The sequence below is a fragment of the Podarcis erhardii genome (genome assembly GCF_964252035.2).
Source record: "Podarcis erhardii genome assembly, chromosome: 15".
Taxonomy (NCBI): Eukaryota; Metazoa; Chordata; class Lepidosauria; order Squamata; family Lacertidae; genus Podarcis; species Podarcis erhardii.
In genome coordinates this window covers 23,806,336-23,828,306 of record NC_138505.1, presented here as the reverse complement: position 1 = coordinate 23,828,306, position 21,971 = coordinate 23,806,336, and the positions used below count along the sequence as shown (strand labels likewise).

Below are 21,971 nucleotides of genomic sequence, written 5' to 3'. Positions count from 1 at the left end.
CCCATATAATAGCTACAGAATCCTATTTTGCTTCTGTTGTACGGAAGATCTGCACCCTGAAAGCTATAGAAAACGGCATAAAGTCAACAGTTGCAGAATCTCCTGGAACTGGCATTGATGTGGAAGACTTCAGGAGAGCCGCTTGGTCAGAACTAGGGGTGGGCGAGAAATTCGGTTTGATATGCAATTTAGGGCATGCTTATCTAAATTTGCACATTCCAAAATGACAGGTGAGCCTTCAAGATTCGCAACCCTCCCAGTCTTGTGATACAGTTCTCCAACCCAAAAATGGTGTACAAAACACATATATTAGGGGGAAGGTTACACAAAATGCATATATTAAGAACATAGGAAAAGACTGCTGGATCAGGTCCATAGCCCATCTAGTCTAGCATCCTGTTTTCACAGTGGCCAATCAGATGCCCCCATGGGAAACCCACAAGCAAACTATGAGCACCAAGTCTCCCTTCCTGTGGCTTCCAGCAACTGGTATTCAGAAACGTGGCTGCCTCCAGCTGTGGAGGTGGAGCATAGCCATCCTGGCTAGCAGCCATTGAGAGCCTTCTCCTCCAGAAATTTGTGCAGTCCTCTTTTAAAGCCATCCAAGTTGGTGGTCATCACTGCTTCCTGTGGGAATGAGTTCCATAGGTTAACCCTGCACTGTGGGAAAGAGTCCTTTCTTTTACCTGTTCTGAATCTTCCAGCTTCCTTGGACATGCACGGATGTGCTTAAGTTTGTGCACGCTCTGTAGTTTGCAGCTGCACCAGGGGTGGGCAGCCTCAGGCCTGTGGGCCAAATGCAGCCCTGCAGGCCTCTCTGTAGGGGCCCCTTGGGACTCTAGCTCTGTTCCTCCTTCCAAGTGCTTTTGCTCATATGGAACATAGAATCATAGAGTTGGAAGAGACTCATATGGAACATAGAATCATAGAGTTGGAAGGGACTCATATGGAACATAGAATCATAGAGTTGGAAGGGACTCATATGGAACATAGAATCATAGAGTTGGAAGAGACTCATATGGAACATAGAATCATAGAGTTGGAAGGGACTCATATGGAACATAGAATCATAGAGTTGGAAGGGACTCATATGGAACATAGAATCATAGAGTTGGAAGAGACTCATATGGAACATAGAATTATAGAATCATAGAGTTGGAAGGGACTCATAAAGAACATAGAATCATAGAGTTGGAAGGAACTCCTATGGAACATAGAATCATAGAGTTGGAAGAAACTTATGGAACATAGAATCATAGAGTTGGAAGAGACTCTTATGGAACATAGAATCATAGAGTTGCAAGGGACTCATATGGAGCATAGAATCATAGAGTTGCAAGGAACTCATATGGAACATAGAATCATAGAATCATAGTTGGAAGGGACTCATCTAGTCCAACCCCCTGCAGTGCAGGAATATGCAGCTGTCCCATATGAGGATCAAACCTGCAACCTTGGTGTTATCGGCACCATGCTCTAACCAGCTGAGCTATCCCTTCATGTCCTTGAACTGTGGCAATGCCTCTTCCTTCCCTGGATGGAGAGATGTGTGCAGTGTGCATTTGTGTGAGTGTGTAGAAACATGCAACATTGCCTACTAACATAAGCGTTGCATCCATTGCTCTGCACACGTTTTACTTTTAGCCCTGCCTGCCACTGAAAGGTTGCCCACAAGTAGGGATGGGATTCACTGTTCTGTACCTGTTCATCTTTTGATCACATTGTCATTTCTCAAACTTGGCCTGCAGTGATTTGCTGAATGTGTATGATCTCTTGCAAAAATAGTGTTATTATTCTTCATTCTCCTGACGGTGGCATGGTTGCCTCTTGCATAGAATGCATTTCCCTAATATGTGCATATTTTTCGCTATTTGCAGTACCCGCTGCTGTTATTGATCGCCCATCCTCAAGTAGCCATCTGGCCCCAGGGGGTGGGAAAACAAAACAAAAGATTTAAAATCAATATCTGCGGGCGAATGGCACAGGCCATCAGCAGGACATCTCCTATAGGGAAAAAACATTTAACATATCTTCCCCCTTCCTCTTCTTCTTGAAAGCTTGTAAAAATCCTCTTTTTTAAAAAAAAAAAGTTGTTGTTTCCTCTTCTGCATGAGAAATAAATGAAAAACACGATATTAATATATTCTGACGAGAGTACAGAAAACTTGTGTGCTTTGAAATGCCCTCGGTTTTGTACAGCAGTGTGTGAGACTGTGCCTCTGGGGAGCTCAAAGAATAATTCTTCTAAAATTAAAAACCGAGATTCTGATTTTAAGGTTTTGTGGGGTTGGCATGAGGCAAGAAGCTAACACAGGCTTGGAGGTGGGGGGTGGGAAGCTGCAATGACCCCACCACAGTCAAAGTCCATAGTTGGATTGCACTATGCCGTCCTTAACAGAGGAGAGAATTGTCTTCTGGTCTAATGACGATTAAATAAAGAAAACTTTACAATAAACAGAAGGTCATTTCCTGGCCTGTTAAGATAATTTATCAAACGCCCTTCACCCTAAGGTCCCAATGCAGATTACGACGTTAAAATACAGCATTTTTTTAAAAAGTTGGAAGCAACTTACAATCATAAACATAAGAGGGGCCCTAAAAAATATGCACCTAAATTGACAATTTAATCATTACTGGTGTGGTGTAATGGTTAGTGTTGGACTGTGACCTGGGAAACCAGGAGATTCAGACACAAAGCACATCTTGGGCTGGTCATCATCTCTTAGCCTAACCTACCTTGCAGGCTTGTTGTGAGGATGAAGGGGGGGGGGGGAGAACCATGTACACCACCTTGAGCGTACTGGAAAAATAAAGGTGGAAAATAAATATAATAAATAATAATACATCAATTAATTAAAACAACAACAGCAGGGTAAAGAGGTACATCTTCAGCATTGTCTGGAAGCTGTATAACGAGAGTGCCGGATGTACCTCTGTTGCATTCAGTGGATGAGTTTGGGAGTTGGGACCTTGACCCTTCCCTAACAGCTATCTCTTCCTCTTCATGCACCAGGGCCTGTCTCTGTCTCTTTGTGCGCCAGGGCTGGATAAGTACCCCCCTAACAATACACACCCCTGTTTTGTGTTTTTCCCCCTCCAGTACGGTGACTACGACCCCACTGTTCACAAGCGTGGCTTCTTGGCCCAAGAAGAGTTGCTTCCAAAGCGGGTAAGGCTCTGTCTTGTTCAGTTGGACACGGGCAAAAGCGGAGAAGCCTCAGATCTTAGACAGAGAGCAGCATGTCGGGCCTGAATCCCCAGAGAGCTGCTGCCGATCAGTGTAGGCCGAGCTAGAGGGACAAGTTGGTCTGCACTGGCATAAAGCAGCTTGCTGGCTGCCTTGGACATGGGATGGCTGTTAAATGATAGCAGAACATCAGAATTGCCTTTTCCCCAAACACATTTTCCAGATTGGGCTCTCCAGCTCTGCTGAAGATAATGACCATTATTTTGGTCTTCTTCACAAAGGCTCTTGGATGGGGAAGGGCTGTAGCCCAGGGGCAGAACATCTGCCTTGCATGCAGGGGGTTTCAGGTTTTATCCCCAGCATTTCCAGGTAGGGTTGGAGAAGATTTCCTATCTGAGCTGCTGCCAGCCAGTGTAGACAGTACTGAGCTAGATATACAAAGGCCCTGGCTCTATATAAGGCAGATCCCTACAGCTCAGGCTGTCTCAAACTCTGCCCTCCAGATGTTTTGAGACTACAATTCCCATCATCCCTGACCACTGGTCCTGCTAGCTAGGCCAAAAAACATCTGGAGGGCTGAGTTTGAGGAAGCCTGCTACAGCTGATGGGAGCTGTGGTCCCGAAAGCATCTGGAGGGTAGACTGCTTTAGGGCTTGAAGAAGCCTAATTATCTGTCTGCCTGGGCTAATAATGTAATTGTAATGAACTGCCATTTGATGAACAGGAAGTGGTTTGTTTCCCTACTTTGTTGAGATGCAAAGATGCATACCTTGGTTGGGAAAGGCAAGTAATGCGCAGTGTCCATGCCTCTGTCTGTCTGCTTCAGTTACTTATATTGGGCAACAGTGGCTCAAAGACAATATAGTACCACTTGATGAGCCATCCTGCAGGATGTGGCATTTCAAACATGGTCCAACTTTGACCATTAGCCTGCACTGTCCATTTCTGAGACAAAACTGCAGGTAGGTGGGGCTCCACTGAGCTAAGCTACTTTATAGATCCCAGAATCCTAGAATGCAGAATTGGGACTCTCAGCCCAAACACCTGCAAACATAGCTAAAGACTCCCTGCCAGATGGCCATTCGACCTCTGCTTAAAATCCTTGAAGGAGAGGTATTCCACTCCACTGTTTGACCAGCTCTTTAACCTCATAAAGTTCTCCCCAATGTTTAATTGGAATCGCCTTTCTTGTAATTTGAATTCATTGGTTTGGGTTCAGCCCTCGAGAGCAGCAAAAAACAAGCTTGCTCCATCTTCCATGTGACAGCCCTGCAGATATTTGAAGATGGCTTTGTGTCTCACTCTTCAGGTGATAAACTTATACCAGATGACCCCGGAAATGTGGGAAGAAAGAATAACAGCTTGGTATGGCCAACATCGAGGCAGAGCCAGGTGAGTCTTTGCATTCTCAGTGCCCTTTTCATAGCACTTTGAGGGGGTTTTGTTCCAATCGAGTGGTATATAAATTTTACGAAATAAATAGTAGCTGGCATACCAACCAAAGTTTTTAAATTCATAACCATGAGAGCAGGAAATTTAGAAATTTGTAGGAATCTGAAAAATCTTAAGAGTTGTTGTGCAGCCTGCTCTGAAAGCAGAATCTCATGTCCTTTGTTTTAAGGATGGCAGCAAAGCATAGGTCTGATTATTTTATTGTTGTTAGCCACCCTGAGCCCGGCTTCGGTTGGGGAGGGCGGGATATAAATAAAAAATTATTATTACAGTGGTGCCCCGCAAGACGAATGCCTCGCAAGATGGAAGACTCGCTAGACGAAAGAGTTTTCCATTTTGGAGGTGCTTCGCAAAACGAATTTCCTATGGGCTTGCTTCGCAAGACGAAAATGACTTGCGAGTTCCTGCGGGGTTTTTTTCCTCCCCCCCCTTTTCTAAGCCGCTTATCCGCTAAGCCGATAAGCCGCTAAAAGCCGCTAAAAGCCGCTAAACCGCTAATAGCGCTAATCCGCTAAGCCGTCAATGGGCTTGCTTTGCAAGACGAAAAAACCGCTAGACGAAGAGACTCGCGGAACGGATTCTTTTCGTCTTGCGAGGCACCACTGTAGTATTATTATTATTATTGTTGTTGTTGTTGTTATTATTATTATTATTATTATTATTATTATCAGAGAATAATGGACAAATAACTTATGCTTGTGACCTAGAGAAGGGATCATTGTGGAAGTCCTATAACATTTAGACGTCTCTAAGACAAGCATAGAAAACGGGTAGCTTCCTAGTTACCCTTATTTTGTTCTGCTCCTTTCCCTCCATAATAGTGGAGGCTGACCCAATAGGGCAAATGGGACAGTTCTCCACCAGCCTCCCTTCTTATTTACAATTAGCCCATGGGGTGGCCCTGCATCTCATCGGCTCTGGTTCTGCCTACTTTTGATACCTCTGCCTTCTGCCCTTTGAGTATCAGTAGCACCCACCACTACTGCACCCTACAACACAGCAGTGGGCAACTCTTTTCGCTAAGGGTCATCAACTATGCCCCTGAAATTTAGGGTGTTCGGGAAGGGGGAAAATAAAAATGTCATATTTCCTTTGCTGAACATCCATTTTAACAGAAATTAGGATGCAGTAAACCTGCAGGAAGGGATTTGCTGTGGATCTTTTTTTTGCTTATATCTCTTACATATAATAAAAAGGGAAGGTTGTCATCATGTAGCAGTTTGCTTAGTCACTGATAGGTGGTGATGTGCACTATGGTGTGACAACAGACTTCTGAGAGCTGCTGGGGCAGTGGAGGAGGGAGAAAGAGGCAGGCAGGCAACTGCATATGGAGGTGGCGGTTTTTTGGCCAGGAAGGGTGGTTTAGGTGAAGTGCAAGGGAGGATTAAGGTTGGCCAGAGGGGTGTTGTTGCCAGACGGAGTTGGCAAGCAAAGTGAGCGGCGGCACAGCCTCTAGTTTGTGTGTGTGCTTGTGTTTGTGTAATACCTTGAGACCATCTTGAGCATGCTGTGTAATATCTCCGTGAAGCTAAGAACCCGTCTTATTCCTTCATTCTATCCCAGTCTCCTGCATATTCCATAAGGCAGTGTTTCCCAACCTTGGGTCTCCAGCTGCTTTTGGCTACAACTCCCATCATCCCTAGCTAGCAGTACCAGTGGTCAGGGATGGTGGGAAATGTAGTCCGAAAACAGCTAGAGACCAAAGGTTGGGAAACACTGCCATAAGGCCCCGTTTCTGTCAAGCTTTTGCAGCTCTAAACTGACTGCCCCACTGTTCACATTTACAGGGATGAAGCTGAAATGGAGTACCTGAAGATTGCCCAGGACCTTGAGATGTACGGCGTGAACTACTTTGCGATCCGGGTAAAGGCCCCAAGTTTTGTGTTGCACTTTTTTTGGGGGGGGGGGGCAGATTGAGGGCAGGAGGCCCTTTAATAAAAGAAGATGGGAACCAGTTGTGCAGAAGGACTCTGGTCAGCAGACTCTGGCTTTGCTAAAGCTTCCTTCCGTAATGCAGAGGAGAGTTTAATGCAGAACCTTTGATATACTGGCAGCTTTCCTGCCGTAGCCTTACCTGCAACCAGGAAAGGGCCGCTGAGAGGCTTCCCCAGGGGGGATGAATGAGTCACTGCTGCTGCAGTTCATTCTGCCTCGGGAAGCCTGAGTGCTCTAGCTCTGCCTCCTCCTGCCCTCCCTCTTTGGCCAGGTTGATCCTGTAGAACAAAGCTTTTTGGATTTATGGGCACATTTGCAAATGGAATATACACTGTCGTTGAGCAACACACACATCATAACTTATTCTATTGGCTTTTTTCAACCTTAATTCAAGGAAGAGATGTAGTTCAATGGAAGAGCTTTGCTTTGCATGTAGAAGGTCCCAGGTTCAATCGCCAGAGTCTCTAGTTAGGGCTAGGCATTTTCCCTGTCTGACTGAAACCACAGAGAGCCGCTGTCAGAAATACTTCTGATTCTTTGTCTAACAGCTTTGTAGACTTCTGCAAAATCCTTGCTCCATAACAGCATCCAACTCTTCTGCTTTCTATAGACCAACCTTTTTTCAGTCTCCGAACCAGCTTTATTTTACATTTTTGTGCAAAAGTTCATAAGGTGCCTTATAGCAAGGCTCTGAACTCATATAAGGCAGCTTTGTGTGTGTGTAAAGCGAAGGGCTGGAGCTCAGTGGTAGAGCATCCGCTTTGCATGCAGAAAGTCCCAAGTTCAATGCCTGGCATCTCCTGGAAGATCTAGGAGATATTTCCTGCCTGGGACCCTGAAGAGCCACGGCCAGGCAGTGGAGGCAATACTGAGCCAGATGGACCAATGGTCTGATCAGTATAAGGCAGCTTCCTATGCACCTAATTTTTTTTTTTTGGGGGGGGGAAGACAACTTGACCAGGGGAAACCTATAAGCACAAGGGAAAGCCTCTGTGTGTACATGTGCACCCACGGGTGCTGCATTGGCAGCCCCTACCGTAGAAGTTGCCTCCTGGCAAATAGAAGGGAAAGAAACGGAGGCAGTGAGAAATTTTACTTTCCTGGGCTCCATGATCACTGCAGATGGTGACAGCAGTCACGAAATTAAAAGACACCTGCTTCTTGGGAGAAAAGCAATGACAAACCTAGACAGCATCTTAAAAAGCAGAGACATCACCTTGCCAACAAAGGTCCGTATAGTTAAAGCTATGGTTTTCCCAGTAGTGATGTATGGAATTGAGAGCTGGACCATCAAGAAGGCTGATCGGCGAAGAATTGATGCTTTTGAATTATGGTGCTGGAGGAGACTCTTGAGAGTCCCATGGACGGCAAGAAGATCAAACCTATCCATTCTGAAGGAAATCAGCCCTGAGTGCTCACTGGAAGGACAGATTGTGAAGCTGAGGCTCTGATACTTTGGCCACCTCATGAGAAGAGAAGACTCCCTGGAAAAGACCCTGATGGTGGGAAAGATGGAGGATACAAGGAGAAGGGGACGACAGAGGATGAGATGGTTGGACAGTGTTCTCGAAGCTATCAGCATGAGTTTGACCAAACTGCAGGAGGCAGTGGAAGACAGGAGTGCCTGGCGTGCTCTGGTCCATGGGGTCACAAAGAGTTGGACATGACTAAACAACTAAACAACAACAAACCGTAGAATTGTTGGATAGACTTAGGTGGGATTCATGTGTCAGATTCGCTGAGCCATTTCAAATGGAGACAATGTAGAATTGTAGAGTTGGAAGGGGCCCCGACAGTCATCTAGTCCAAGCCCTTGCAATGCAGGAATAAAAAAATAAAAAAAGGATCCATAACAATGGCTATGCAAGCTCTGCTTTAAAAGCCTCCAATGTTCTCTTTCCTTTAGAATAAGAAAGGAACCGAGCTGCTGCTGGGCGTGGATGCCTTGGGCCTGCACATATATGATATGGAAAACAGGCTGACCCCCAAAATTTCATTTCCGTGGAATGAGATTCGGAACGTCTCTTACAGCGATAAGGAGGTAAGGCACACTCCTCTTGTCCTCCCCTCCCCGTGTCTGTCCAAGTGCTGATTTGAGAAAGCGGCCTCATGCACCTATTCCTTCCTGCTGCCGGTTCCCAGGATACTTTAGGGGAAGCCATGCAGTGGAAGTGGTTAGAGGGTCAGACAAGCACCTTGGGAGACCAGGGTTCGAATCCCTACTTGACCATGTGAAGCTTGGGCCTATCACAATCTCTGAGCCTAACCTGCCTCTCAGGGCTGCTGTGGGGGTTAAATGAGGAGGGGGAGATCCACGTCTGCCACCTTGAGCTCCTTGCAGGGAGAAAGGTGGAATGTAAAGACAACAAATCAACAGCTGTTAAAGCACTAAAAGAGTTATTTAAGTGTACAGTGTACATGGGTGGCGCTGTGGTCTAAACCACTGAGCCTCTTGGGCTTGCCAATCGGAAGGTCAGCTGTTCGAATCCCTGCGATGGGGTGAGCTGCTGTTGTTCTGTCCCAGCTCCTGCCAACCTAGTAGTTCGAAAGCATGCCAGTGCAAGTAGATAAATAGGTACCGCTGCAGTGGGAAGGTAAATGGTGTTTCCGTGCGCTCTGGTTTCCGTCACAGTGTCCCATTGTGCCAGAATCGGTTTAGTCATGCTGGTCACATGGCCTGGAAAGCTGTCTGTGGACAAACGCCAGCTCCCTCGGCCTGAGAACAAGATGAGCACCACAACCCCATAGTCACCTTTGACTGGACTTAATCGTTCAGGGATCCTTTACCTTTACCTCCATACAGTGTATATAAATTCAAATAATAATAATAATAATAATAATAATAATAATAATGCCCTTTTGACTGTGGTCTGTCTGGCACAGGGATGGCCAGAGTGGCTGCACCTTGCCTCCCAACCCTGGACAATATGGCCAGGGGGCAGCGATGATGGGAGTTGTAGTCCAACAGCATCTGACTTGCACCATGCTGGCTATCCCCGATATAGCAGGATTGCAGAGAATCCCTTAACCTCCTGGACTCTGCAGTTCTTTAAAAACAGTCACCGGTTTTAATTGGTACAGCGGTTCCTCGCTCCCCTGTCCTGGAAAACGTTGACTGCAGTTTTCTTTCTTTTAAGACTGATGCAAACAGTGCAATGCAGACGAAATTAGCAGCGGCTTTTTTCTTTTTTGGTGGGAGGCGGGCAGGAAAAGGAGGATTGATAACATTTAAACATTATCTTGTGAGGGCCAAGAGCTTAAGGCGTTCTACTTCAGTTATTATTGCTGAAGCTTGAAGCAATTAGTTTATGATCTGCTCTTTTTAAAAAAATTGCAGTTTTGGATGCATAATCCTATTTCAGTTAGCATTCTTGCGAGATCCTTTCCCCCTCTCCCATTCTGGCTTTACACAAGTTTTATCAGTTATGTTCCCCCCCCCCCTCACTTCCCTCCCATAACTGTGTACAGTATTCCACCAGGAATTGAGAGGCCCAGGACCTCGTCTGCTGGGCCTGGAACATAATAGCCTGTAATAGAGCCGCCCCTTGAGGGAAGGATCTGTCATCTTTTATCACGTCAATAATCCTCGTAATAAGACGGCCGCAAGCGAGATGTGACACGATAGTAAGAGGGGCTTAATAGTGGCGCAGGACAGCTGTACCGAAACATCAGAGGTGTTTAATCTAGTGTGTCTATTATCAAGCGCACGTCTGGGACTGCAATGGTCCTCGTGGCTGGCAGCAAATCCTCAGGGATTTCCCCCCACTGCCAGAGTTGAGATCTGAGCTCCGTGCTGCTGTTTCGTCCTATTATTTGTTTTGTTTATTGATTGTGTTTAAATCCCACCTCCCCTCCCCCAAGGAGCTCAAGGTGGTGTTTCTGGTTCACCCCTGTCCCCCATTTAATCCCCATGATGACCCCGTGAGGTAGGCTAGGCTCACTGGCCCAAGGTCACATAGTGACCTTTACGGCCGAGTCGGCATTTGAACCCTGGTCTCCCAGGTTCTAGTCCAACACTCTAACCACTACACAGCACTACAGCTCTGCTTCCCATTCTAGGCAGGCTGGCGACTCACCTGGCAAAACTGTTAGAATTCCTGCTCCGTGATTGCAGTCATGGGTTTTTTGTCTATCACATGACGATGTATGTTTTGACTCCACAGAGTGGGAAGTGACGGAGACAGAATGTTTGTGTTACTGTGTTCCGTGAAGTGGGACTATTGTCCTTTGTTCTTTCTTCTTTGCTGTCTGATGCTAGAGAGAGAGGGAGCCATGTTGCAGTGCTCCGTGTGTGTTTATATGTAAATAAAGTAGATTAGCCAAAATGCTGAGTCGCTGAGGTCTGTTATGCAAGCTGCGAAGACTCTGCGGATCCCTATGTGTGCCGATGTCTGTTGGCATCGGTTGCTGTGATGTTCGGGCTGAAGAAAGCTTTTGAAGCTCCTGAACGATCGACCAGGAAGGAGAGAACATGCCAGTCGGGCATGTGTCTCTGCCAGGGTCCTACTCGAGTGTAGGACGAGCTCCTGACAGAAACAACCCAACACGCTTGTTTGCTAAGAAAAGAGACAGGCTGACACTCTTTTTCCCTCTCTCTATGCACTGAGAAATAAGACTTTTTATTCAGTGTAGCCTGTGAGCAAAGAATGCCTTGATTTCCACTTTACCTGGGTATTCTGAGAGAGGGGAGGATGAAGGAACGGATCTCTCAAATTGGCTGCCACAAATTTTGCTGCAGTGGCTATTGGCTGGATTCTAGGCATTTGTTTGATTTGTCCTCCATCGCTCTTCTCCTTTGCTTACTGGCTTTGCTGTGGGATCTAAGTTTGTGGGGTGTGAAAATGGCTGGAGAACACTGAACTTCCCCAACCCGAGGGAGTGATTGTCTTTTGTCTGATTCTGTGTTGGCAGCTAGCCGGAAAGTAAAACTTCAAGGTGCATTCACCTTTAAAAAGAAAGGCTGTAGCTCAGAGGGTGGAGCCTTTCCCACAGAAGGTCCCAGCTATCTCTTCCTAGGGGTGGGAATGTCCCCTGCCTGAAACCCTGCTAGCCAGAGTAAACAGTGTTGAGCTAGACAGATCCAAGGTTCTGACTCAGCACGGACCGGGGTTCTGACCCATAGCTCAGTGCCTAGAGCATGTGCTTTACATGCAAAGGGTTCTTCCAAGTTCAGTGATAGGTAAGCTTGGGGAAAAGGCTCCCTGCTTGAAACTCAGGAGAGCTGCTGCCAGTCAGTGTTGGCAGTACTGGGCTGGATGGACCACTGCTCTGACTTGGTATAAGAGAGATTCTGGCGCTCCTTTCCGATGCGCACAAGACTGGGCTCAGCTATCAGGGCGCACCCCTCTACCTTTATTTCATTTTCACTCCACTCTTTGACAACTTCTTCCTCCCTTGCAGTTTACGATAAAGCCTCTGGACAAAAAGATCGACGTCTTCAAATTCAACTCTTCAAAGCTGCGTGTGAATAAGCTGGTAAGTCTGAAGGAGGATGCAAGAGTTGCATTGTGGCAGCCTCTCTGCTGAGCAGCCAGGCATCCTTCCAAGGCAAAGGGGCCCCAGGCTGCGCAAAATGCTGGTGTGCAGGAGATGAAACAGATGATGGCTCTGGGGGGCTGGAAAGGCACAAATCACACTGCAGACCTAGAGAGCTGGTGCCAGCCCATCTGCATGAGCCTGATGCCCTCCAGATGTTATGGGATGCAATTCCCACCAGCCTCAGCCCAGCTGTATGATGCTGCTTGGCATGCAGAAGGTCCCTGGTTCAGTCCCCAAAGGCATCTCCAGGTAAGGGCTGGAAGAGATGTCCTGCCTGAAACCCCGGAGAGCCACTGCCAGTCAGTGTAGACAGTAATAAGCTATATGGCCCTATTTATATATATAGAGAGAGCGCGCATGAGACTCTTAATCTCAGGGTGTTGGGGGGAAGAAAGAGAGAGAGAGAGAGAGAGAGAAGGAAGGAAGGAAGGAAGGAAAGGAAGGGAAGGGAAGGGAAGGGAAGGGAAGGGAAGGGAAGGGAAGGGAAGGGAAGGGAAGGGAAGGGAGTGGATAGTAGCAACAGGCTTCTGGCTGTGTGTGTGTGTGTGTATGTATGTATGTGTATATATATATATATAGCATGAGACTCTTAATCTCAGGGTGGGTGGGTGTGGAGAGAGAGAAAGTGGATAGTAGCAGCAAGCTTCTCAATGGTTTTGTGAGTGACTCTTTCTCTTGCATGAAAGGCTGGGAACAAGCCCGCCATTGTTGCTGCAACAGCAGCAACAGAGGCCTGGCTTTGTCTGAATAGCTGGCAGATTCTGCTTGGAAAATTGGTCTCTTGGAGCGCTGGGGAAACTGCAAGCTCTGTGGTCAAACACTGTGCTCAGGGCCTCCATTGTTTTTCCTCCCAACTCCTCCCGCTGATCCCCATTCAAGAGCCGTGTATAAAGGGGGGTTTGTCTCCTTTCCCCGTTTTCACCCAGAGTTTTTTCTGAGCTAACCCTTCAAGGATCGGTCTGCCTTATAGAGACAGCTAATTTCCAACCCACTCATGTGTTTATTATTTATTGGAGAACTGCTGCCAGTCCATGTACATCAACATGATGCCCTACAGATGTTCTGGACTACAAATCTCAACTACCCCAGCCAGCACAGCCATGCGATGTTGTGGCCGATGGGAGTTGGCTGAAGATGGGAGATGGCACATCCATTGCACTAAATAGTCATATTGTTTTTTAATTGCATTTTTATATTTAAATCCCCACCTTCCCTCCAAGAAGCTCAAGGCGGTGTGCATGGTTCTCTTCCTCCCCACCTTATCCTCACAGCAACCCTGCGAGGTAGATTAGGCTGAAAGGGAATGGCCCAAGTTCACCCAACGGGCTTCATGGCTGAGCCAGGGATTTGAACCATGGTCGTCTCCCAGGTCCTAGTGCAGCACTTAACCACTATGCCACCACTGACTCTCTTTCTCATTTTGCATTTTATTGTTCTGCAATTTGAATTGGAATAAAATACTAAGGATAAGTAACAAAGGAAGCAATAAAACACTGAGCAAAGCTCGGCTCTGCCCTTGCCGGTCTTGGAAGGATCCTTTAAAAAAGCCCCATATGTCCAGAGACTTTGCGCCTGCCCATTGGGGGATATAGGAAGCTCTGAACACATATTTTTTAAATGTCCCTTTTACGATGAGGCATGTAGAGATACCATTGACCCCCTGCTGGTGAGGTTTGCTGACCTCCCAGAAAAGCAAAAATTTGATCTTCTCCTGTTAGGCAAAGATACAAGACGACCCGGATGGTCGCCAGATTCTGCACACTGTGCTGTAGGCACAGACCACCCCCCGATTCAAACTAGTTTGTTAAGAAAATTCCCAAACTCGGATCCACGGGTGACTCTGGGTCATTTCTCTACAGAAGTTTATCTTAAAAGTTTTAATGTGTTTATACGCCTAACACATTTTAAACTTTAAATCCATTGTTGTATATTGTTTTAAATGTTTGTTTTGCTTTTGGGATTGTAGTCCCATTTGTGTTTCACAAGCTGGCCAAAACACTGAGCTAAATGCACCAGCAGTCTTAATGGCAGAAGGCAGGTTACTAGGTTACTATTTACCATTTATTTAGAATCATGAAGACTAGAATCTTCCTTTTCTTTTCATTGGGAAGAGTTTATTGTCATTGGTAGAGTCTCAGGTTTGATCCTTAGCATCTCTAGGTAGGGTCAGGAAAGCCAGCCAGCCAGTGTAGACTATGGATGGGAGAAGCTGTGGCCTTTTAGATATTATTGGACTGTGGGCTCCCATCAGCCTCAGCCAACATAGGTGGTAGTCAGGAATGACAGGAGTTGTGGTCCAACAACATCTAAAGGACCACAGCATCACCACTCCTGATGTAAATAAAGCTGTGCTAGATGTCCCAATGGTCCGATTCGGTATAGGGCAGCTTCCTATGATGGCCATGCGTGTCTGATCTAGACATTACAGTTGCTACACGGAAGCCACCAGAAACAGTTCTCCCTTGGCATTATTGACGGCTGTGGCATGTCTCAACATGGTGGGGATGGCACGCAGTTCTGTGCAACAAGGTGGGGTAGAGGACAAAAGTGTTTTGCTTTCAAATGCTTGGTGGCGTGAACACAAACTTGCCATCCTCTTCTCCTCTTCTTATTGGCTGGACCAGATCCTGCAGCTGTGCATTGGAAACCACGACCTGTTCATGAGGAGGAGGAAAGCAGACTCCCTGGAAGTCCAGCAGATGAAAGCCCAAGCCCGGGAGGAGAAGGCCAGGAAACAGGTCAGAGAAAGGGAGGATCCTGTTCCTTTCTTAACAACTATTTGAATTGCTCACTCGGAATCTCTCCAGAGGAAACTGCTGCAACGTCGGCATTGCTGCGAACGTTCAGCACCCGCAGGCGAGAGCTGACAATTCCAGGCAAATTTTGCAGATTTCTGGAAACTCGGGGCAGGGCAGTTTTAAAGTTGCATAACAGAGGAATCCAGTACTACAGCTGTGCTAGTGGAAGCCCGTTGTGCAACAGATTGGGCAGCCTCTTGTGCACAGAGATAGCAGCAACTGGCTTATGCATTCTCTCAAAGAGTACAGCAAAGGTGCCTGCCTGATGTCAATAGGCAGGGAGTTCCAAAGTGCAGATGCCGCCACACTAAGATTATGTTATTACAAATGCGGAACGGTGTTATGTGGAACCTGTAATGCTGCCAGTTCCACAGATCAGTGTGTTTGAGTTGGCATATATAGGGTGAGGCAATGGTTCCCCAACATTTTGGGGTCACCACCCTCTTGGTACCATAAAGTCACCCCACTGCCCTCTACCCTACCTTATAAAATGCATTATTCAGAATAGCGGTTTTCACAACCCGCTAAGGAAGATAATAACACAATAAAATTCCATAGAATCATAGCATTGTAGAGATGGAAGGGTGATCTAGTTCAACCCCCTGCAGCAGAGGAATAAAGACTAATTGTTAATTTCAAACAACAACAACATATTTATACCCTGCCCATCTGGCTGGCTTTCCCCAGCCACTCTGGGTGGCTCCCAACAGAATATTAAAAACATGATAATACAGTACATCGGACATTAAAAACTTCCCTAAACAGGACTGGCATCAGATGTCTTCTAAAAGTCAGATAGTTGTTTATTTCCTTGACATCTGACGGGAGGGCGTTCCACAGGGCAGGCACCACTATCGAGAAGGCCCTCTGCTTGGTTCCCTGTAACTTCACTTCTTGCAGTGAGGGAACCTCCAGAAGGCCCTCGGAGCTAGACCTCAGTGTCCGGGCTAAACAATGGGGGTGGAGACGCTTCTTCAGGTATACTGGGCCTGATATTCCAAATGCAAATGGTTAGTTGCACATTTATTCAAAACTCAACTCAAACTAATTAGCTGAATTCAACAATATTGATGAGCGTGATCCAATGTTGCCAGCTTTTCAAAGCCTGATAGTCAGTTACACCTCCAGCAAGACCCCTGCCCACCTTCTTGCATCTCAGAGCAGCTCCAGCTAGTCCTGCCCACTTTGGGATCCCACTGGGGCAAGGCAATCCCAGGAGTAAACTGGTCCCAATCCTTCAAGGGCTTTGTATACCAACGGTAGCACCTTGAACTTGGCCCTGTAAGAAATGGGCAACCCATGCGGATCTCTGAGCAGAGGTGTTCTGCGCTGACACGGTGTCCCTCCTGCCAGCAACCACGCTGCAGCATCTTGCGCTGACTGCAGTTTCCGGGTCAGTCGCTGGGGAAGCCCCACATAGAGTGCATTGCAGCAACGCATCCTTGCAGCTGCCAGTGCCCGAACTGCTGGGCCAGAAAAACGGTGTCCACTCTGCAGGTATACGATCTTTAAATGCTGTCCATCCTCTCCCCTGCCGTTCTGTAAACCTATTTCTCGGTCGTGGCGCTCATATGTTTGCTGTGTCTTGGGGAGGTTGGCTGCGGTTGTGGGAGGGAGGGGGAGCCGTGTCCTAATTAGATGGTGATGGAATGCGAGCTGCTCTTCCGCCGCATGCTGCCTGCATGCTAATTCTGAGCCTGGCCTCCTTTTATCCGCTGCGGGTCAGCCCAGCCAGCAGACGCGCCGCATCTCAGGCCGCAGCATGGAGCCAATGAGCACATATCAGCAAATTGGATTGTATGAATCATGGTTTTCTGCTTGTAGACCTTTTCTACTTGCTGAAACCCACACAGCTAATCTGTGTAGTGCTGCTCGGAATATAGATTGCCACTTCTGGGGAAGCAGTTAGGCGGCCGCGGCCAAGTGCCTCCGTGTGCCAGGGGACGCTCAGCTTACGGGAAGGTTAGGTTAAAAGTACTTGTCTTGGATTTGCTTGTGTCAGTGATGTTACGTCTCTTGGCCTAGTTCCATGGGCAGCGATAATAGTCTCTGGGATGGCTGCCTTTGCACCCAGGTCAACCTGAGCTGTAAAAAACCGAATGTGTCCAAAGGAAAATGGGGGGTGCATCCTGAGTTCTAGGAGGAGGGAAACGTGTTTTGTCTCAGGGAGTGTCACCCAGCGCATAAAGGCTTTTAAGAAAAAATTTCAGTGCTCCCCTTGGGACTGGTTTGGACCCTCCTCTTGGTGCAGAATGCTGCAGCTGGACTGCTGGCGAGGTCAGACTAACTCCCGCACAGAGCACCAGTGTTTTAAAGGTTTCACAGTCTACCCATATACTACCGGTTCAGATTCCAGGGTCTTGTATGCATTTGCAAGGCCCTTAGCAACTTTGGCCAAGGGTACCTTGAGAACTCCTTACATCACTGTGTGATCATTGAGGTCATTGTTACTTGGATGCATGGCTCAAATCCACTAGAGCATTGTGGGCTCCATTCTGTTGCAACCCCTCAGGCAGGCCCAATCACCGTTGAATTTCCAGCACCTAATACATAACTTTTTAAATTTCTGCAGGCATCTCTAGCCATTTTTCTGACTTCTACGGCTAGTTTTTAACTGATTTTGTCTCTCTTAACCTTCCTGCACACCGCTCAGAGACCAAGATATGGCCAACAGAGGTTAAATGTGTTGTTTACCTAGAGCGGGGAAATGGTTCAAAATTTTGAGAGGATAATGAAGAGCAAGAAGGGAAAAAATTAATTGCTGAGGGAGGGCTCCTAAATCTGAGGGTGCAGAGAGCAGGGAGTCCACCGAGGAGCTCCACGCCGGCCTCTTCCAAAGTGTCTACCATCAGCCTGGCAGCAAACCCTGTGCCTCGAAATCTCCCTGCTCTTTAACAAAGCATCTAAATTGCTTTGTAAACCTGGATTGCGGAAGTGGAATTGATTGTGGCGAGCAGATGTCTGAATTCTGCTGCATGGCCCTGATAAATTGGATTTCTTTTCGGTGCAGAATGCCTACGATCTGCATGCCTTGGTTGCTTATGTACTATTTTTCTGCCGTCCTCGCTTCCCCACCCTGCCTCTCCCCACCCCCCAAGATGGAACGCCAGCGTTTAGCTCGAGAGAAGCAGATGCGAGAAGAGGCAGAGCGGACGAGGGACGAGTTGGAGAGGAGACTGCTGCAGTTGAAAGATGAGGCGACAATGGCTAACGAAGCCTTGGTAAGTCTCTCTGCAGGGATGACTAGCTGCCCACTGCAATGGCATGGTCCTGTTAACAAGACATGCATGGTAGAAGCAAGACCCCCCTCTCCTCAGCAAGACTTGTCCTTACCAGTCAGAGTAGATGCTCCATTCGCCTGTATTCAGACTCTGCAACATCAAGCTTACTCGTTTGGGGACGGATGGTGGCTCGGTGATCGAACACCTGTTTTGCATGCAGGAGGTTGCAGGTTCAATACCTGCCTCCTATAAGTGAAACCCTGGAGAGCCTCTGCCAATCAGTGTAGATGGTAGTCTGGTTCAGTATAAGACAACTTCCTGTTTAATTCAGCTCTTCTTTTTTTAAGAAGCATAAGGACTAGAAACTTGGTTTATTTTTAGGCGATGGGCAGTAGCTCAGGGGTAGAGCATCTGCTTTGCATGCAGAAGGTCCCACATCATCCAGGTTTCAGAAGCAAAGGACGGGGTAGCTGGTCACCACAGTGTTGGGGAAATGGACTCTGATGGTGCAAGTAGGGCAGTGTTTCCCAACTTTGGGCCTCCAGATGTTTTTGGCCTACAACTCCCATCATCCATAGCTAGCAAGACGATGGGATGATGGGAATTGTAGTTCAAAAACAGCTGGAGGCCCAAGGTTGGGAAACACTGCAGTAGGGAACCTTCACCACTCTCATGGGACTACAACTCCCATCAGCCCCATGTGGAGGGCACTAAGCTGGCAAAGGCAATTGTGCCACCCGCAGCAGGATAAGTTTAAATTGCTCCTGTGGTCACCAGCCCATCTGAGCTGGTTTTCCTTCTTTTCTTTTCTTTGAAAAAAATAATTATTAGTCAATTAAAATTCCATTCAGCATCCTGCTAAGAGGAAGGGTGACTGATCCTGCCAAAATGGCTTGCAATAGATGTAAAATGAAAAGCAAGGAAGAGGAAAATAAAAGACTTTCTGCATTCTGGTGCAGTTGTTTTACAGGTGGAAAAGACCACTGGCTGTGTGTCTTTTGCATGGAGAGTGTTTCAGGGAGGCTGAGGGGTTGTTCCTTTCCAGCTTCTTTCTGACTGGTGCTGGGTGGAATGGTCACCAACAGAGGTTTCCTTCTCATGAAGGTGGGCAGCCTTTATCTGTACTGGAACTCTTCAGACTCCAGATAGTGGCTCTCCAGACAGAGAGACAGACAGACAGACAGACTGCGTGTAGAAGGTTAGCATCTCAGGAAGAAATCTGTGTGCCTGGATTTCCTTTATTTTCTTCATGGAGCGACATTCACTCCTGGGAGTCCCAATGCAAGGTGATACAGACCCCAGTTTAGCACCTCAAAGGAAGTCCAGAGTCTGTTGTGGGATGATTTTTTTTAATAAAAAAACAAAGAACAGAAAATAAAAGAAATAAACTTTGTCAGCTGACATTTCCCGTTGATCCTGACTTAAAACTTACAAATTAATATAGGCAGCCCATAAATCCAAACAGGGGGAAAGAAAGAATTTTTTCACCCCTAGTTAAACTGTGGAACTCGCTGCCTCAGGAGGCTGTGAAGGTCATCAACCTTAGATGGCTTCAAAAGAGGACTGGACAAATTGACGGAGGAGAAAGCTATTGCTGTCTACTAGCCAGGTGGCTGTGTTCTCCATTTACTGTTGGAAGCAGTAATGCTTCTGAATACCAGTTGCTGGAAACTGCAGGAGGGGAGTGTGATATGATCCTGCTTGTGGGCTTCTCATAGGCATCTGGTTGGCCACTGATAACAGGATGCTGGACTCGATGGGCCATTGGCCTGATCCAGCAGGGTCTCCTTGTGTTCTTGGGTATCCAAATGAGATTTACGGTGATAAGCTCCAGCTCCAATTTCAGAAAAGGCAGTGAGATCTTCAGGCCCCTGAGTAGTACAAAGTGGGCATTTATCCCTCCAATATGAGCCCCTTTGCAACAGTGAAGGGTGGCACGGGTCATTTTCATTGTCCATCTGTTAGGAAGACTTTTGACCACAGACCATAAGAACATCAGGTGAGGCTGCTGGATCAAGCCAGTGACTCATCTTAGTCCAGCATCCTGTTCTTACAGTGGCCAACCAGATGCCCCAGTGAGAAACCTGCTAGCAGGGTTTGGAGGTCAAGAGCCTTCTCACCCCCTTGCGGTTTCCAGCAACTGGTATTCAGAAACATTGCTGCCTCCAGCTGTGGAGGCAGAGCATAGCCATCATGGCTTCTAGCCAAACCAGTGGCACATTGCTGCTGCATCAGAGCCCCTTGTGTGTAATTCTCCACCCTTCTTGCTCAGATGAGATCCGAAGAAACGGCAGACTTGCTGGCCGAGAAAGCTCAGATCACGGAAGAGGAAGCGAAGCTCCTGGCTCAGAAAGCCGCCGAGGCAGAGCAGGAGATGCAGCGGATCAAAGCCACAGCCATCCGGACTGAGGAGGAGAAACGGCTGATGGAGCAGAAGGTGCTGGAGGCAGAGATGCTGGCGCTGAAGATGGCGGAAGAGTCGGAGCGAAGGTCAGGCGGGGAGGGAAGCACATCCACTGGTTTGGGGGCTTTGAAGCATTTCATTCCTTGTTTTTCTTGCCATTGGGTTGTGCCCAGTGTAGCACAAAGTTAAAGTCTACTACTACTACTAATTTTATTGGGTGGCTCCCAACAGAATATTAAAAACACAGTAAAGCACCAAACATTAAAAACTTCCCTAAAAAACTTCCCTAAAAAGGGCTGCCATCATGTGTCTTCTAAAAGTCAGATAGTTGTTTATTTCCTTGACATCTGATGGGAGGGTGTTCCACAGGGAGGGAGCCACTACCAAGAAGGCCCTCTGCCTGGTTTCCAGTAACCTCACTCCTCACAGTGAGGGAACAGCCAGAAGATCCTCGGATTTGGATCTTAGTGTCGGAGCTGAATGATGGGGGTGGAGACACTCCTTCAGGTATACAGGGCCATTTAGGGCTTTACAGGTCAGCACCATGCAACGTACTGGGAGCCAATGTAGGTCTTTCAGGACCGATGTTATACCTTCCTAGCGCCCGCTCCCAGTCACCTGTCTAGCTGCCGCGTTCTGGATTAGTTGTAGTTTCCAGGTCACCTTCAAAGGTAGCCCCATGTAGAGTGCGTTGCAGTAGTCCAAGTGGGAGATAACCAGAGCATGCACCACCCTGGCAGGACAGGTAAGGTCTCAGCCAGCATACCAGATGGAGCAGCCACCCTGGAATTAACCTGCACCTCCATGGACAGCTGTGAGCCCAAAATGACTCCCAGGCTATGCACCTGGTCCTTCAGGTGTGGGCATGGCCAACGAGCATGGAATGATCTGAAGCACTAGACAAATGCCTCTTATAAACCAGTTCAGTACAGGTGAACTCCTTGATTTCCTTGGGATGGCGTGTTGTGATCCCATCCTTTTCACACGCACCTTGGCCCTACTGCAATCCCTAGCTTCCCCCCTCGCCACGCACACACTTCGGCTGAGCACCCCAGCGCCGAGATGCACCATCTTGCCAAGCCCTCAGGCCTGGGCCCCCACTGGGTCTTCAGCTGCTCAAGAACCGCCACGCTGCCGTCTCCAAAGCATTCAGATGCCATTAATTAAGTTTTTCGCCTCTAGATATTAAAACACCAAATTCATTACTCTCCCCCTCCCTTGTCCCAATATCTCGCTCCAGATCTCCCCCTCCTCTCCCGGCCAATCACAAGGCTCCCACCGCATGCCAGGCCTCCGTCTCCGTGGTCCTCTGGGCATACAAGGGCCGCTGCCAAGGGCTTTTGTCATAAATTGCATTCATTAGTGGGTGAATTAACAATAGCCTTAATTTCATTCTGAACTACTACTTTCCCCCGCTCCTGTGTCTGGGCTTCTGT

At 47.5% G+C, this 21,971-nt stretch overlaps 1 protein-coding gene across 4 annotated transcripts in view; it reads left to right on the top strand.

Moving 5' to 3' along the window:
• The window catches only part of NF2 (NF2, moesin-ezrin-radixin like (MERLIN) tumor suppressor), a 97,583-nt gene that overhangs the window by 37,536 nt on the left and 38,076 nt on the right, over positions 1-21,971 (top strand). For all 4 annotated transcript variants that reach the window (XM_081841915.1, XM_081841917.1, XM_081841914.1 and 1 more), the window contains exons 5-12: positions 3,101-3,169; positions 4,497-4,579; positions 6,427-6,502; positions 8,481-8,615; positions 11,975-12,049; positions 14,737-14,850; positions 18,009-18,131; positions 20,404-20,621. In XM_081841915.1, coding sequence (XP_081698041.1) covers positions 3,101-3,169; positions 4,497-4,579; positions 6,427-6,502; positions 8,481-8,615; positions 11,975-12,049; positions 14,737-14,850; positions 18,009-18,131; positions 20,404-20,621 — 893 coding nt within the window. The remainder of the gene's footprint in view (positions 1-3,100; positions 3,170-4,496; positions 4,580-6,426; positions 6,503-8,480; positions 8,616-11,974; positions 12,050-14,736; positions 14,851-18,008; positions 18,132-20,403; positions 20,622-21,971) is intronic.